The following is an 18,484-nucleotide window of genomic DNA, read 5'->3' as shown; positions in this document are numbered from 1 at the left end:
AGAGTCTTCTAGTACAAAAGTGCCAGTTTGTATTAGAGCTTGACTTTTCTTATTTCCATATTTTATTATTTAATATTTTTTAGTTTTCAGCATTGATTTCCACAAGATTTTGAGTTACAGATTTTCTCCCCATTTCTATCCTCCCCCCCAGTCCAAGATGGCATATATTCTGATTTGCCCCATTCTCCAGTCAGCCCTCCCTTCTGTCACCCCACTCCCCCCCATCTCCTAGAGTTTGACTTTTTAAAGAAATAAATCTAACCAATAATTTTAAAATAAAAAAGTCATAATTTTCATTTTGGAATACATAATTCTTAATAACAGAAACATAGTTATGTGATTTTTTCCCCTATAAGATCCTAAATTTTCTAATTTTTTTTCTCTTATTTTTCAGCTATCTGAGAAGTATGGTGTCAATGCCTGTGGAGAAGGTGGGGAATATGAAACATTCACTTTGGATTGCCCTCTATTTAAGAAGAAAGTAGTTGTGTAAGATACCATTTCAGCATTTTCTTTTCTTTTCTTAAATTTAAGTGATGGAAACAACTTAACATTGAGCTTGAGGCAACTTTTGTTGGCAAAAGTAGAACATGTCCTCTAAGTTCACAAACACTCAATTTGTTTAATACTGGCCAAGTCCTCTGAATACCTAAATCAATACCTGACAAGATGAGGCCTTCATAGAACGCTATAAACTTTTTAGACATTGCACTTTCGTTTACTTGCTGATTATGGCCTGCAGTAAAACTGGTACCTACACACTGACACTTTTATCCTTCCATGAAGTGTGAATTGCCTGTATTATTTATCTTTCATTACAGCTACATTTGATAAACTGCCACATCAGTAGCCTGTGGGTTCCATTAACTCCATCTTTTTCCCCCTTTTTGGCTTTAGCAACTTGGAATGGTAATACTAAACATTTTCCTTCAATTACTTGGGAGTGTTTTCACATGTAAACTTTGCTTTAAGTTTCTCAAGTATACCCAGAGTAATATTTCTTTTCTATAAGTTAACAAAATTGTGATAAAGAAATGAAGGCATGTTGTTCATTTTGATATGTTTCCCATGTTCTACGTAATGTAGTTCTTCCCACATATTAAGAGAAACACTTAGCTTCCTTTTATATAAGTATATACTTTTCCCTAGAAAGAATTGTGGGAATCATACTTGATTTTCAGAAACCCAACTAATTAAACAGCTCCAGTTTATTTTTAATATAAATAGGTTATTCCTTTGTACATGCCTTTTAACAAAATACTGATATTATATTAACAAGACATGAAATGCTGTGTAAGAATTTAGAAAATGTCTCAGATAAATATATAATAAAATTTTCTTCACCTTGTGAAAGATTGCCACAGCATCTTCTTTACCATTGGTCAAGATTAATTTTTTTTCATTCAAGCGGGGTTTCTTGAATTGTTTAAGTACTATTCTGTGCCATGTTTCGTCCTAGGTAGTATAGAGATAGAAAAATGTACAACACATATCTTATTAATTAGGGAAGATGAGACTTGCACACATGAGAGAAGTGCCATAAAAGTGATACCAGCAAAGTATAGCAGAAGTTGAGGGGAAACAGTATTCAGCTCTGGCTCATTAGAGGAGGTTGCATAGAGGTTGTATTTTGTGAGCTAAGTTTTTGTATTATGTTTATTTTTGAAGCAGTTTAGCAACACAGCAATTTAGTGGGTTACATGAATGATACTGAGGAAGATAATTACTGAATCAATAATATTTGGTGATTCCAGAAATATATTTGTATAACTTAGAGTGTAGTGAAGAATCCATATGTTAGCATGGTGCTAGCCAAACCAGGCAGAGATCGTAGCAGAAAAAAAGAGAAATTGCTAAATAATTGGCATTTTTTCTGTTGCCTGGATACTATAATTTCCCATCTTCTCCTACCACTTCCTTGTGTACTTACTTGCAGTATACACAAGATACTTAAGGAGTTAATGCTGATTTCCAAACTGGTGCTAACACTGGAATGTCAGGTTTTAGCTACTGATCTCTATCTGCTTTCTTGAGAGGAATTTGGGGGAGGAAAAACTAAACAAAATCTTTATTTCATCTCATAGATCCTATGATCTAAAAAATGTTCACGTATTCCCCATAATTGTGCCTTGGCCAATATACCTTAAGTTGGGTAATGTCTAAAACCCATAACTTGGAATTCATTAATGAGACCAATTTAACAACCTCCCCTGTTGTTTCTGAAATTAGAGTTGCATTCCACAATCAGCAAACCACCAGTGAGTGTTCTACAGACCAAAATAATCACATATTAGGTCCCATTTATAATTACGAGAAGACCATTTTCTTTCTTTTTCTTAGAAGCAGTGTTTTTTGTTCTGTTGATAGATTTTGATTTTATACCACCATCATTTCCCCTCAAGTGCTGCCAATCTTATTTTGTAACAAAGAAAAACATTTAAAGAGAATTGATAGACCTCATCTGGCTTCATATGCCAAATGCCACATTCATAATCCCTCACTTCTCTATCAAGAGAAAATGTATTTCATTATTGGTTCTTCTGCATCAAGATTGATCATTACAATTAATTAGAGGTTAGCTGTCTGTCGACGTTTTTTTTTCTCTTGTGCTTTTGTAGTCATTGTCTGTATCAAGCTTCTTATTCTTCTTACTTCATCCTATATCAGGTCATCAGGCCCTTTTCATATTTCTTTAGATTCTTCATATTCATCATTTCTTACTACACAATAAGATTCCATTACATTCAAATAAAACAGTTTCGTCAACCATGCCCCAGTTGATGGATGGATAACTACTTCGGTTCCAGTTTCTTGCTATAACAAAAAAAAAATATTATTATCATTATTTTGCTTTCTCTCTTTGACCTTCTTGAAATCTATGCCCAGGAGTGAGATCTCTGAGTCAAGTAGTATGAACAGCAGTGACTTTTCTCCCACATAGTTCAGATTGTTTAACAGAATGTTTGGAACAATTCACAAAACCTTCAACAGCAAAATAGTGTGCCTATCTCCCCACAGCCACTCTAATATTAAACATTAACATCTTGGTCGTCTCTGACCCTTTGAGTTGTGTGAAGTGATACTTCACAATGTTAATTTTTATTTCTTTTACCAGTAATTTGGAGTAATCTTTCATATCGTTATCAATAATTTGTAATTCAAAATGTTTCTGTCCTTTGAAAAGGTTTATTTATTTTTTATTGTGAACTCTTGGTCTTATATGGCTGTGAATTGTACATATGTTTGAAGAAAATGTTTTTTCCCACTTGACCATATCTCTTCTTATTCTAGTTGCATTGATTTTGTTAGTGCATAAGCCATTAAATATAGGGTAATTGGAATTATCTTACATCTTATATGGTGCTGTCTCTTTTTTGATGAGGAATTTTCATTCTACCCATAGTTGTGCGGGGTACCTACTTCAATTGGATTAGTAGGGGCAGTTTTCTCACCCAAGAATTCCTTTTACTAATTAAATCGCAAGTCCAATCTCTTTTCTTATGTTAGGTCTTACATCTATCTGGAGCTAATTTTAATAGATAGTATGGCATGTTGGTCTACTCTAAACCTAATTTCTTCCAAACTCCTTTGTTTGCTATTCTTGCCAAATAAAGAATCCTTCTTCAAAAACTCATTTTCAAATTCCTGTTTTCAGTAATATTTGTGTTTCTGAAAAAAAAAATCAAAAAGGTATTCTGTAATAGAATATCTAGAATGGAAAAAAAAACATTTCAAAATTCAATAGAACCTATTGATTACAGTTATTCAATTTAAGAAACATTGAGTACCTTACTATTTGCAAAGCATGCTTAGATATTAGAGTAGTTGATAATTTAAATAGGTATTCTTTTTCTTAGAAAACTTATTAATAATCAGATTTTAGGAAGTTCGGGGATTTTTAATCAACTAGTCTAGCAGACATACTGCTTCAAGATTTCAAGATGCAAAGCCAGAATTGTGTTAGAAGCTCTTTGTAAACAAGAAGGACTTCTGAAGTTATGAAAGCATTATGACTAAAACATTTTGGAATATTCCCTTGATGTCAGTTAATATGTGTTGTCACTTTCAGCTCCTAAAATATCTTTCGTTTTGTTTCTGAGGCATGTGATAAGAAGGGATTTTTCCATGCTAGTGCTCATCTGGATAGACTGCTCACAAGATATGATTAAGTTCAAATGGCTATTCCTTAATTATTTGTTCCCCTTTTACCTTTTTATTTTTTATCTTTTAAAAGTCATAAGAGCAATGCACCTTTTTATTCAATGAAGTTTAGATAATCAGCTGATATGAAAGAGATCCCTGAACTTTTTATCTTATTTCCAAAGGCAAAATAAGTCTCTAGGAGGAATTTAAAGAAATATATCATGGTAGAAATGTTAGTGGTTATAACATTTTTAAATTTGGGAAATATCTTCTCAATTTTTGTGTTGTGGGATATATCTAGACTCTTTACAGGTTACTGTTACAAAAACATTTTACAAGTATTCGTTTTTCCAAATATGTTTCTGAAACTATTATTATTTGTGATTTTAAACTGGACAAAGTAAGTTGGAAACTTGCTTAAAATGATGAGAGGAATGTGGAGTATGGGTTAGGAGTTTATTGAATTGGTAGAACTCTTAACTTTTTTAAAACTATGAATCAATATTCATGGATTTATAGCAAGTCTGAATTTGATATCTTCCTGTCTTTCCATGTTAGAATTCAGAAAACTAAGGTTTGATAAACTAACCATCTATTCAATTCAACAGTAAACATTCTTTGAATATCTATGCTAATATTTATATAGCACTTCCTATGTGCCAGACACTGTGCCAAGTGCTTTACAATTGTCTCATTTGATCCTCACAACAACCCTGAAAAGTAGAAGCTATTATTGTTGTCATTGTGCAGATCAGAAAACTGAAGCCAGTGGAGATTAAGTGACTTGCCCAGAGTCACACATCCAGGAAGTGACTTGAGGCCATATCTGAACTCAGGTCTCCTTAACTACAGTTCCAGTGCTCTGTCCAGTTCTCCTCCTTTGCCTCAGCAGAATACAAAAAAGTAGGAGTAGTAATTATGATCCCAGAAAAGACAGAAATAAAAATAGATCTGACTAAAAAAAAGATAAACAGGGAGATCACATCATGATTAAAGGTTCCACTGAAACACATAGTATGTAAGTATTAAAGGGATTCTTTTCTTTTTCTTAATTAAATAACAGTACAGAAGATATGAATTTACTATAGCATTAACTATTACATCCTCCATCCTAGTCACTATGTCTACTTTAATGTAGCTAAAGAGAATATTTCCTCTTTCTTTTTTTTTCTTTTGGCTGTCATGTTACTCTTTTGATTCATTTAGAATTTGCATATACTAAAAGCTGAAAATCTTTTTCATACAGACTATGTCTTTTTCATATAGACTAATTATCTAGCCAGACCTGTCTTATCTTTCATTTTTAAAAAAATTAAATTGCATTTTTTCAGATCAGCAAAAATCCACCTTCCCTCCTTACCCTCAATTGAGAATGAAACAGAATCTCACTTACAAACATGTATAGTCAAAACAAATTTCTACCTTGACCCCATCATTCAGTTAGATATGGATCTAGATATGTATACATATATGCATATTACACATGTGCACATATGTGGATAGATAGATACATAGAGTCTCATTCTGAATCTTTAATCTCTATCAGAAGGTGGATTGTAAGCCTATATCCTTTACTTTCTGAACTATCATATTCCAAGTTCTCTTGTTTATAATGGTAGCTGCTAATGGTGCTTTATGGGATCTTGACTATGGCTCCTCAGTACTTGAATTCTTTCTTTTTGCCTATTTCTAGTACTTTTTTTCCTTTGGCCTAGAAACTCTGGATTTTGGATATTTTTTGAGGTTTTTATTTTGGAGTTTCTTTCAGGAGATGATGGTAGATTATTTGCACTTCATCCTTTGATTCTAAGAGATATGGGCGGTTTTGTATTATGATTTCTTGAAATATGAAGTCCAGGCTCTTTTTATTTAATTCTAACTTTCAAGTAGTCTAATGATTCTTAAGTTATCTCTCCCTGATCTCTTTTCCAGGTCAGTTGTTTTTGCGATTACATACCTTATATTTTCTTATGTATTTTAAATCTTTTGATTTTTTTAAATATCTTTTTTTTCTTATGGATTCATTAGCTTCTATTTGGATCATTCTGATTTTCAGAGAATTTGTTGCTTAGGCAAGGTTTTGTACTTCTTGTGCCAAGCTGTTAGTTCTCTTTCTAATTCTTCCATAGCTTTTATTTCTTTTCCAATTTTTTTCCTCTACAACTCTCATTTTATTTTTAAAAATGTCTTTTATCTCTCCTTTTTTTTTAATACTTGCCTTATCTCTTCTAGAAATTCTAGTTGAATTAGAGCATATATTGTGTTTTTCTTATAAGTTTTGCTTGTAGATATTATGAAATCATTTAAGTCTTCTGGGTTTCTATCTTGAGTGTCTCTGTCACCATAATAACTTTCTATGGTGGGAATCTTTTTTTGTTGTTTACTTTTTCTTCCAGCCTACATCCTGACTTCAGAATTCATATTAAGGTAGATCTCTTTTTCACTTCTAGTGGTAAGGGACTGGGTGGATCCTTATGTTTTCCTAGGGTATTGAGTATTGTGTTATTCTAGGCTCTCAGAGACAGATCACAATGGGGACCTCTCAACTTTCAGTGTTCCCAAAGTGGTCTGATCCTGAGCAAGTCTAATTGCTTTCCACTCCCTGGTCTGAACTCTGCAAATTCCTCACCTGAGTTTGGATTTTGAGCAACACTACTGCTGCTGGATTCAGTTGGTTCAGAGTGACAGTGCTGTAGGCTTCACTTTGGTCTGGGAATTCCACCCTGATTATTCTTCTTTAAGTTTCATATTGGGTTAGAACCTGGAACTGAGACCCCATTCCATTCCTGGGGTCACAGCCACTGCATCTGAATTTATTTCTTGCATGGTACACAGGATGCAATCTGCATCTACTCCTCACTATGAACCCTAAGCACAGGTTCCCTCTTCAAAACACCCTGAATCTGTTATTCAGAATTCAGTAGGGGTGACAGAGCTGCCATTTGGCACCTGTTCCCACACCCTATGCAGGTTCAGGCTTCTCTGCACTAGATTTGGACTCTTCTTTCCTGGAATGCTCTTCTCTGCTGCACTCCTGGCCAAACCCCTTCCAGACCAGAGATTCTAAACATAGAATCCATGAAGTTGCTTTTTTTTTTTTAATATATTGACAGTTGTGTTTTAGTGTATTTGATTTTCTTTGTAATCTTACGTATTTTATTTTTTCTTTCAAAAATATTACTCTAAGAAAGGGTATCTAGGCTTCACCAGACTGCTTTTGTCTATCTTAAAAACAAGCAAGGCTCTAAATAGAATATTTGAATATTTAGATATGGTAAACATTTGGTGAAAATTGAATGGGAATCTTAAGGAATATGCCTATTTCTCAGTATTCCATGATATTCTGATAAATATTTACATTTACTGGGACTTAAAGCACTCATAAACCCCCAAAAATATTTAACACATCCTTTAGAGACCACAATGTAATAAAAAAAACAATATTGTACTAAAGACTGAGAGGACCAAACAAGAAGAAATAGAAACATTCAATAATTATAGAAAAAAATTATTACAAAATGACTACATAGTATCCTTTGTAAGATGTAGGTTAAGCAGTCCTTAGGCAGACATCATATATCTAAACATATATCAACAAAAGAGACAATGTAAAAATCACTGAATTGGATGGCTGATGCTAAAAACTAGAAATCAACAATTTCAAAAGAGAAAAATAGAAATCTTGAAAATCAAAAAAGTAAAATGAAAATAAGATCATTGAAATGACAAATAATTAGGCTGGTTTGTTTTTTAGATCAAAAAAGGTGAATTAAATTATTAGACAACTTTTTAAAGGGAAGTTAAAAAATCAAAATAAGAATTCACAACAAATATAGAAGAAATAAAGGAATTTGTCAGAAACTAATATGTCATCAAAACTGACAACAAATGAAATGGATGAATATTTATCTAGATAATTGATACCCCATTTAACAGAATAATAGAGAGTCTAAGCAACCTAACATCAAAAAGAGAAATTGAGAAATTTATAAATTAGTTCAAGATCTGTATAGGTTTACAAGTGAGTCCTGCCAGTCACTTGAAGTATAGGTGTCAACCACATAACCCACAAATAGACTGTCTACAGCTCTCAAAATTGTAATATAGCCAGAACCAGATTAAAATGTAATTGATAAATATATGAGTGTAAATAATCTGGAATTAAGGTCAAGAATATAGAAGGAGGTGTGAGTCAGGTTATTAACTTTTATTAAGTTCTTTAAAGTTTGCAAAACTACATATATGTATGTAGACATATACATAGCTGTTAAAAGATTAAAACTGCACTAAGACTTTATTGACACCCTACTACACCCATATACACACACATGCACACATACATACATACCATCTCATTTGATCCTCTAAGCAACCCCATGAGACAGTTGTGCTTGCTAAGCCCATTTAAGTCAAACCAGTCAATACTACAGAATTGTATAGGAGAAGCTAAATATATATAAGTAGTCAAGTTTACACATTGGAAAAGAGTCAGAGAAACAGGTGGTAAGTGTGGAGAGAGGGCCTGGAAGGTTTTAAGTACCTGAATTCTCTTAGTGATGCCTCTTCTTACATCTGACTCTGGCAGAGAAGTTAACCCTTGCATGTCCAGACTTTGTACTATATTTCTCCATAGGACCTTAACACAGTAGTTACTTGGAAAGCCTGCTTTGTTTTATTTTTACTTCCTATTTCTCTCAAGATGTAAGAAGAGAAATTTTTGTTTCAGTTTGGTTTGTTTTCATTTTATCGGAGCTGCTCTAAGAATTTCTTTTAACAGTAAGAATATTTTTAGTACTAAGTATGCTTCCATCAGTAATATTTGATTAATGAGTTATACCATCAAAAATAGATATTATCCATCTCAGTACCTGTGAGGAGTTGAAAGAAAGCAGACTCTGCTCATAAAATTTAAAATTAAAATTTAACACTTTGGAGCCAATATGTCTGGAGTTTCTACTGTTGCCTCTAATGCATTTTACTAATATAAGTTCTATCAAGAAATCTTTAACATCAGTGATGAGCAAAATGATATCAGATTTTTATATTATGATACTATTTTTATAACCTTAGCATTATATAAACAATAATATTGGTACCTACAACATTAAGGAAAGGGAAATGATTTTTATATATTTTTAAAAATTATGTTGAAATGTGAACCAGAATTGCTCTTACAGGAAAGACAAGGTTTAAAAAAATGCTTAGTTATTAAGACTTTATGCATAATGCTAGTTATTCATATGTGCTTTAAAGGGTAACTTTGATAAAATTTGAGTAATTTACATGTATCCATATGGTGCCAACAGTTCATACCATTTTACCTGAATGTGGTAATTACAGTGTCAGGCAATCAATTTTAATAGCAATGATATTGCAGTGTGAAAAGTTCATAGAGAACTTAAAACCATCACTGGTATTGCTTTTGTGGAGGATAATTGAGATTTTCTGTGAAACACTGTAGGAATTATTCAAAATGAAAAGAGTAATGAAGATAAAGCACCATTGTTTAATGTTTATGCCATACCAACGAACTTTGTGAAAAGAAATAGAATATAAGTTTGAAATTCAGTGTTTGGGCCACTTTAAATTAACCTCGTTATTTTACAAAGATAAATTCATTTCTCCATATAGATTTAAAATCTCAGTATTTCCAAATCAATTACTGATTTATACAAAATAGATGTTGGATGTTATCATAAGTGGGGGAAGGGGCATGTCATAAGATTTGTTGGAGCCCCATAGTCAGTAGGAGAAAGAAGTCCTCAGCACACCCTGCAAGGTTAGCAAATGCATGATAATGTATTCCATCGATGTCATTTCATTATTTCAGGGACTCATCCGAAGTAGTTTTGCATTCAGCTGATGCCTTTGCGCCTGTGGCTTACCTTCGTTTTTTAGAATTACATTTGGAAGAAAAGGTAAGCCTTTCTGGTCTTGTAGATGCACTTGCACTTATCTACATGTGAATGAAATATCCAGATGCAAGGTAGGAACTCAGTTATTTTAAATACTTTTTCCAGATACTTGATATCAAATAATCAATAAATAAGAAGTTAAGGACAACAAAGAGTTTAGAGAGAGCTGGGGTTGACGGAGGTGGTGGGGGTGGGGAGGAGCTTGTGTTTTAGTGTTTAGAGCAAATTCTTCAAGACAACTCTAAGTAGAACTTAGTACTTTCAAGTTTCTCTTAGCACACCAGGGGACATTGTTAGCATAACATGGCTAGTTTGGAAAGGTTGGGGTAAGAGAAGAGAGAATCCAAAGTAGTAGGTATAAAGATAGTAGTCTATAAAGATGTGTTCTCCAATGTGTTCTCCCTTTCTTGTATCTGCCAATTTATTCCTATGCACCATCTCTCCCTAGAAGATGACCAAGAGTTGTGCCCCAGGTCCATCTATCTCCCTGGGCTTTCTCAGTTTGGGTTCCAAGACTGTAAAATTGCTGCAATTAGACATTTATCACACTGGGAATTGATCTGTCTTGGGTTTGTGCTTCAGCATCAAAAAAGGCTGCTTCAGAAACTTCTCCCTTCCCTGCATGGTTTGCTTGGTAGGGATTGGAAACCCAATAGTTTCTCCTGTTTATGCTTCCATGAGTATTTATTACAGATAATTCAAAACACGTCACCTTTTCTTCAGACCATTTTTGCCATGTACCATGCTTTCACCCTGAGTATTTCAACTTTCAAGCAGACATTTTAGTGTTCTATAGGCATATTTCCTGTATACTTTATCCATTTGTCCTCTTCCCCTCCCGCCCCCCGGAGCAAACCTAGGTCTGTACTGAGCAGGCCCTCAGGTTTCTGCTTACAGAATGGCCAGATGCTTAAAGGTACAGATTCACATTTAGATTTAGTTTCTTAAATTTTCAAAATCCCCAATGCCTGACTGACAGCTATGTTGCAACTAATTATATGCCTAATGATTGAAATGCATTGGCGCAAATGGTTTAGTTCAACTGACATTTCTATGTAGAATACTCTTTATTTACTCCTTTTTTAGCTTTTTATTTTCACTATCTTTTTTTTCTGGATTACATGGGAATTTGTACATCCTGAAGAAGAAATTATTTTCATGTATGTTCTTTATTGGAACTTTAATTTCATATTGTGGAATTGAGTACTGTATTCACCAGCACCACCAATCTCTTCATCTCTTTCCCTCTCATTCTTCACCTTTCATTCACATCAATCAATCCCTTTGTAACTTAAGGGTCATATATTCCTGATTCTCTTTTGTTATTACCTCTTTTCCTTTTCCCATTTCTCTCTCCTATCACTATCTTTTATTTCATCAAAATGCTATTCTTTCTCTCCTCTCTGTCCAGTTTGTCTTCTCTTTTGGAATCCAGTCATCCCTGTGCAGTAGCATTTAAGATGAGGGTATAATGATAACCACTTAATTTCACCAGTGAAATTCACTCCACTTGATTTCACCCTTCAGATTTATTATTTTTGTTGCATTCATATTTGATTCTGAAGTGTTCTAAGGTTCTTGGTAGAACGAGAAAAATATCACTTATTCTTGCTTATTATCTTATAATTGATAATAAAGTTCAGCTTTATAAAATTCTGAATAATTACATGCATCATGTGGAAAGAATTAATTTAGGCTGAGTTTTTTTTGAAGCTTTTGTGTTATTTCATATATGAGAAATTTTATCAATATCCTTTTACCATTCCAAACTTAGGAACAGATCTAGTGACACTAGTCCCCAAATAACAATGAATTGCTTTGATATTCCTTTTTATTGAGATTGTACACTATTTATATCTCCTTCCAATCCTTACTAACTTAATTGTTATATTTTGAAGTCATTTCTACTTCATATGTTTCATCAGAAAAACATTTTCCCAACATATTTTTTTTAATATTTATACTATAACTATGGCAAGATAGAGGGCTGGGCCTGTAGTCAGAAAGACTCAACTTCCTGAGTTCAAATTTGGCCTCAGACACTTACTAGCTGTGTGACCCTGGGCAAATCACTTAACCCTGTTTGCCTCAGTTTCCTCATCTCTAAAATGAGCTGGAAAAGGAATGGCAAAGCACTGCAGTATCTTTGCCAAGAAAATCCCAAATGGGGTCACAAAGAGTCAGACATAACTAAAAAAGTGCCAAACAAACACACTATACTATCCATCATCGGCATTCACTTCATTTACTTCTTTTTGAGCTGCCATTGCTAAATATTTCAACCAAATTGGAATGTAAAAATAACCATTATGAGATGTTAGGATACCCTTCTCTAAAATTCTGCTCCAATGTGTCATCGTGGTTTGAAGGGCATTCTGGGTTATTGAAGGCTAAGTTTGTTGAAAAGAAGTTCTGACAGACACCATACCAAGCTAGAAAGTTTCCTACTACAGCACAGTGATGTGTTGTATTCATCTTCTGAAGCCTAGAAACTTAACACTTGAATTTTAAACAAACAGTAGATATTTTGAGAGAGGTCAAGCAAGTAATGAAGTAGTCTGCATAGGGGGGTGTTATGACCCACATCCATGAAGGGCAAACTTACAATGATTATAGCACCAAATATTTAAATTTTAAGTACTATTGGAGTATTTTTAAAAATTATTGCAAAATGTGACTTTAGGTGAATAATTTTACCTCTTCTGTATCTCTGTTTCTTCAACTACTAAGGGATGGTATTGAATTTGATAATCTCTGAAGTCCTTTCTGGATCTAAAGGTCTACAATTCTGGGTGTCACTAGGACAGTATTTTCATATGTATTAGCATTTAAACTAATCTACTAAATATTCCAGTTGTTTAAAGTATCTTTAAAGTAAAGAATTTATATTTGAGCCAGTGTGAAAATGATGTCAGTCAAACATGTGATCATAAACTAAATAAGCTGAATAACAAAAAAGTCTAGGGGGAAAAAGTAGAAATATATTAATATTTCTTTGAGGCCACTGACTTTATTGCTCATGGCAAACTTGATGTTAAAATGCACCATACATCACTTCAATGTGACAGGCTAGGGAAAATGAAAAACACAAAGCTTTACATAAATCAAGCAAAGGATTGTATTAAAATGCATAACCTTTTACATAAGAATCAAGATTTTACTTTTATCTCTTCAGAAGCTCTTTCCTACTTATGTAGATATTTGAGATTTTGTTAAGGCTTCAGATTTTCAAGCAGTGTTATAAGGAATAATATTTCAAATTCATTGTAGACAAAGCCATTATATTTTTAAAGAGATAAGGCTCATGGAAATGAAGCTCAGATTTTGCTAATAGGAACTAATCATCATTGGCATTTAGGTAGGAAAATATTTTGCTTTTTCTTGTAATTTCCCCGAGGAGAAAAGTATTGGAACCATTTGGCTTCAAATTAATTTGTTTTATATCTTGCTAACATTTACTTACATTCTTAGGAAATATTCTTTCAGTCTTATAACCTAGTCTTCCTTCACTTTCTGAGTTATTTTTTTCTTCAAGAAATCAAATATTTTGCAACTTGTTATACTGAATATCTTGTTGATTTTTATCTTAGATACAGAAGTGAAAGAGATTTTATCATTTAAGCACCATAACTAGACACATAAGTAGAACCATTTTGAACATGACACTCAGTTGAATGTATCAACTGTGGTCCATTTATTAAACATTATTAGAGTTACTAGTACTACCAATCCAATCAATTTAAATAAAAGTTATAGCCAAAATGGTTGTCAAATAATTCTTATATCTTATATGCAGACAGAGTTAAAATTACTATTTGAAAATATTTGAAAATTCCTACATCATCAACAAGTGGGCTTCAGGGGGATAAATTTTTTATCCAAGCCACTCTCGAATAGCATCTACTACTAAATTACAAACGGCATTTTGGTCCATACCAGTAGGGGAAATTACACACATTGATGAAATTATAGTTATTTGATATATTGAAAATCCTACAAAAAAGGAATAAAATTATTGCCTACAGCCCTTTAGTCTAGTTCAGCTTACAAAAACTAAACAAAGACACAGAAGAGAAAAACGTGGTTGGAACTACATAATGCTAGAACAACTTGAGTTTTGCCTCCTTCCTTCATCAGAATCCATCACATCAGTTGATTGACATTTTTGAGATGAAGCTGGCTTATTGCCTGAATTCCATTTTAAAAAATAGTTGTCATAGTCTAAAGATAGAACTTTAATTAAAGAGGTTTATTTCATGTAATGGTAAAAAAAAAAATGATGGAGTAGTATTTCATCTTCATTGTGTCTTATAGATTTTATAATGTTTCATTTTTATAATCAGGAAGGAGTTTATTATTAGACTCCTATGTCTTTATACAGTTCCAGGTGGTACTCATGAATGAATCCAAAAGGTATCAGATCAGTTTTGCTCTAAATTTCTCAAAGCAATTATGATGATGTCCCCTATATTATTTGTTTAATCTGTATTCTAAACTTAAACATCTTTTTCTCAGATTGGATTATATAAATGATAATTTTATAATTTTTAATTGAATTTTATATACATTTAGCAGTTTAGCCTAGTGTTTCTTATTACTTTGAAAATAGAAACCACTGTTTCCTTTGCCTTTCTGGTGTGCATATTCTTCAGATAAATCTCTTCTTGTTTAACTAAAAAGACAACATAGAAATTTGTTCTAGATCCTTTCTGTCAGCGCAATGAGCCCTTGTGCCTCAGGGAGAATAACATTTTATCCATTGTTATGGTTTAATACATTGCTCTGAAACTTCAAGATGCACTTTTGCATAAGAATTGAACAAATCTACCTGCATTTTTTCTTGGCTTGATAATAGCATAGAAAAATGAAAAAAAGATAGAAAAATGCAAAAGTTGTGAGAAAGAGAATTTCTAGATAGCCTTTTGAGGGATAAATTGCTAGATACAAATACAAATCATTTTATTAATACTATTAATACCATTCATTTTGATAATCTAGTAAAGCTTCATTATTTCCTTGTATAAATCAGTTATCACTTGATATAGTGTAATCTAAAATGCATTGATTAGTGAATTGCTATCTCTTTTGTTCTTAAACTTTTGCATACTCCAGTGAAGTGACTTTATGGAATTCAGATGGGCAGTTGTCATTCATCCTTTACTGGAATATTTATTATTTACTGCAAGATAGCATGGTTAGTACATAGAAATGATACATCAGAGCCAAGAAGCCCTATGTTCAAGTCATACCCCCTACACATATTTGCTGTGTGACCCAGGGTAATCACCTGGTAGGGACACAATTTCTCAGTGTCCTTCATAACTCTCTAAGATTTTAAGTTGCAGATAGAGTGCCAATTTATATTGTTAGAGGAATTTTCCTCATCCAAGGGTTCCCCACACCAATAAAATCACAGATGCAATCCCCATCCTTATCCTTAATACTTACCTATGTGTTATTTGGGGCAGGTAGGTGGGACAGTGGATAAAGTGCCAGGCATGGAGTCAGGAAGACTCATCTTCATGAGTTCAAATCCAACTCAGACACTTAATAGCTGTGTGACCCTGGGCAAATCACTTAACCCTGTTTGCCTCAGTTTCCTCATCTCTAAAATGAGCAGGAGAAGGAAATGGCAAAGCTCTCCAGTATCTTTGCCATGAGTACCCCAGATGGGGTCAAGAAAAGTCAGAAACGACTGAAAAATGACTGAATAACAATAAATGTGTTGTTTCAATGTACTATGTTACATGTACTTATTAGAATTGTTTTTTGAATCCTTCATAATTTATTCATTCTTAAAATAAACCTTTATTAATACCTTACTGCATGTGCACTGGGTAAAATACCAAGTTTAGGTATAAGATATAGGCCATCCCTCATGGAATTTTCATCTAATAGGAAAAATAAGACACATATATGGGTAATTATAGCACACAGTCTTGCATTGTATGTTCATTAGAGAGGTACAAAACAAAATACTACGTGAGGTAAAGAAGATTATGGAAGGCTTCATATAGCACGTTGCGTTTAAGTTTGGTTTTAATGGATGAGATGTAAAAGTTTCAGTGTCATATGACTTGATCAGGCCACATCTAGAGAATTTTGTCCATTTCTCAGTACTGCATTTTAGGAAGGATATGAACTGGAAGACACCCAGGAGAGATCAACAAGAATGCCAAGATATGTAGAAAAGATGCCACACAAGCACCAGTTAAAGGAACAGAAGTTTAGCCTAGAGAAGAAAAGTCTTAGGGGGAACATGATGACTGTCTTTAAATACTTGAAGGGCTGTCATGTAGAAGTGGTACTGGCACTAGACTTTCTTCTCCCCACTCCTTTCTCCCTTTCCCTGCCAAAACTAGGAGCAATGGGTAGAAGAAAAGCAGTCTTGTTTTAAGGAGAAACTTTCTAAGAATTAGAACCCTCACAAAGTAAAATGAACCCCCTCAAATGATTGTGGATCTCTGTGACTTATAAGTCTTTAAGTAGACTTTTTGTTGAAGAGGTTGTAGAAGGGATTCTCAGGTATGGGGAGACTAGAAAATCTATGAAGGGCCTCAAATTCTTAGATTCTGTGTGAACACCTGCCTCAGTTATCTTCAAAACTAAGGTGTGTGTTCAACAAAAAATATTGTTTAGGACTGAGAAAACAAAAAGTCCAGTGGCTCAAGAACTGCACCAAAGCTTTATTACTGTATACCAGAAACACTTTCTTCAAGAAGATAATATCACAAAGATTTATACTGTGTCTACATGTGAATAGATCCTCTGAATAAAAGGGGGAAATGAATTTTAAAGGACATTTTCCTATCTCAACAGATAGGAAGTGACTGGTTACCAATGCAGAAGTCTTTTCTGAATCAACTGTCTCCATAGAGTCAAATCATTGACCTGTTAAAGCAAAAGTCAAAATTAGTCAAAAATTAGAAGAAAAAATAAAGGTGCAATATAGCATGCAATCACGAGAGCTCCATTATGACCTGTTTAAACAAGATGTTGAAGGCAAAAAAAGGAAATGAAGCAAGGAAAATATATTGATACAGACTATCAGCATTCGTTATGAACATTTAAAGTTAAGTAGTTGCTACAACATGAAGACTGAAAGAGCCTAGAAAGTATCTCAAAATTTGTTTTCCATGGCTAATGAAGAAACCTGACAAGCAAAGACAGTACTGGTTTAAAATATATGTGCATTTGCAAAACATTATGGAAGAGAGTTTTGGAAGATTAGGAATAATACTTCATGTAATAACAAAAAGCATTGGAGTGAAAGGTGAGTTTGCAGAAACCTGGGAGATTACCATATTAAAGCATATCATACAAAGATTAATCTGAAAGGAGGGTAACAAACAGATGAAAAATTGAATTCAGCATTGCTGTAACAATTTTCCTCATTGCTAACCATAGATCCACTCATTTATATGCTGACATCTCAGTCCTTAATATGCTTGCTAGATGAGAAAGTAGAAATGGCACTAAAGAAGACAAAAGACAAAAGCAGTTAAACTAATCAAATGTACTGGACATAGAAGAAATCCATGTTAAAAATTGTCCTAAATTAAGACTAATTTTGTGGCACCGAGGGTTTGATTCTCAAAATATTTGAAAGAGGGAAAAATAGTAAATGTTAGGGAAAAATCATGATTGGCATCACTATCATAAATGTGATTGAGAAGACATCAACAACCTTGACCCTTCTGTCTGTTTTATCACCTTTATAAAGTCATTATGAAAATACTCTACATAGATCATGAAAATATGAGAAAAGAACATGTAGAATGTTGCACATTATGCTAATACAGGGTGTCCCCAAAACTCTTAGGGCAGTTTTAAGCATATAGCAAGAACATGTCTTCTTAGTCACAAAGCTAACTAGATTATGCTGATAATACAAAATCTTATTATGTTTTTGTGCCATTAATTAATTCAGTGGAACTAAATAAAATCTTAACAGTTCCAGGTACTGTCTTTCATGCATGTTAAGATCATATGAATTCCATGATAGATATAGTCATAGACATAACTTTGGTGATCCTCTGACTTTTAACATGTGAAGCATAAAAACAGTTGTATGCTGTACAGACATGTTATTAGAAGAAATGGGCCGACTGGTTAGGTAAGTAGAGTTGAGGAACAACATGGGACATCGATCATGCAGTGAATAGAACATTGTGCGGAGTCAAGAAGACCTGAGTTCAAATCCAGTCTCAGATACTAACCATCAATAATTTAACCTTTCTCAGCTCCACTTTCTTTATCTATAACAAGAGATGGTTGTGTAGCTGCTAAGGTTCCTCCCAGCTCCAAGATCCTATTATATTATAATTTTAAAAGACCTAGGCAATAATAATAATAATAGCAGCTAACATTTACTTAGCACTACAAGCTTTACAAAGTGCATTTTACATCAATTGTTTCTTTTGCTA

General features: G+C 33.4%; 1 protein-coding gene across 2 annotated transcripts in view; it reads left to right on the top strand.

Annotated features, from left to right (window-relative positions):
• DPH6 (diphthamine biosynthesis 6) overlaps positions 1-18,484 on the top strand; it is a 475,806-nt gene that overhangs the window by 225,210 nt on the left and 232,112 nt on the right. For both annotated transcript variants that reach the window (XM_036736795.1, XM_036736794.1), the window contains exons 7-8: positions 395-489; positions 9,974-10,061. In XM_036736795.1, the coding sequence (XP_036592690.1) occupies positions 395-489; positions 9,974-10,061 (183 nt within the window). The remainder of the gene's footprint in view (positions 1-394; positions 490-9,973; positions 10,062-18,484) is intronic.

This window comes from Trichosurus vulpecula, chromosome 8 (genome assembly GCF_011100635.1).
Source record: "Trichosurus vulpecula isolate mTriVul1 chromosome 8, mTriVul1.pri, whole genome shotgun sequence".
Classification (NCBI taxonomy): domain Eukaryota; kingdom Metazoa; phylum Chordata; class Mammalia; order Diprotodontia; family Phalangeridae; genus Trichosurus; species Trichosurus vulpecula.
The sequence above is the reverse complement of the archived record's forward strand: the minus strand, read 5'-3'. Positions and strand labels throughout refer to the sequence as shown.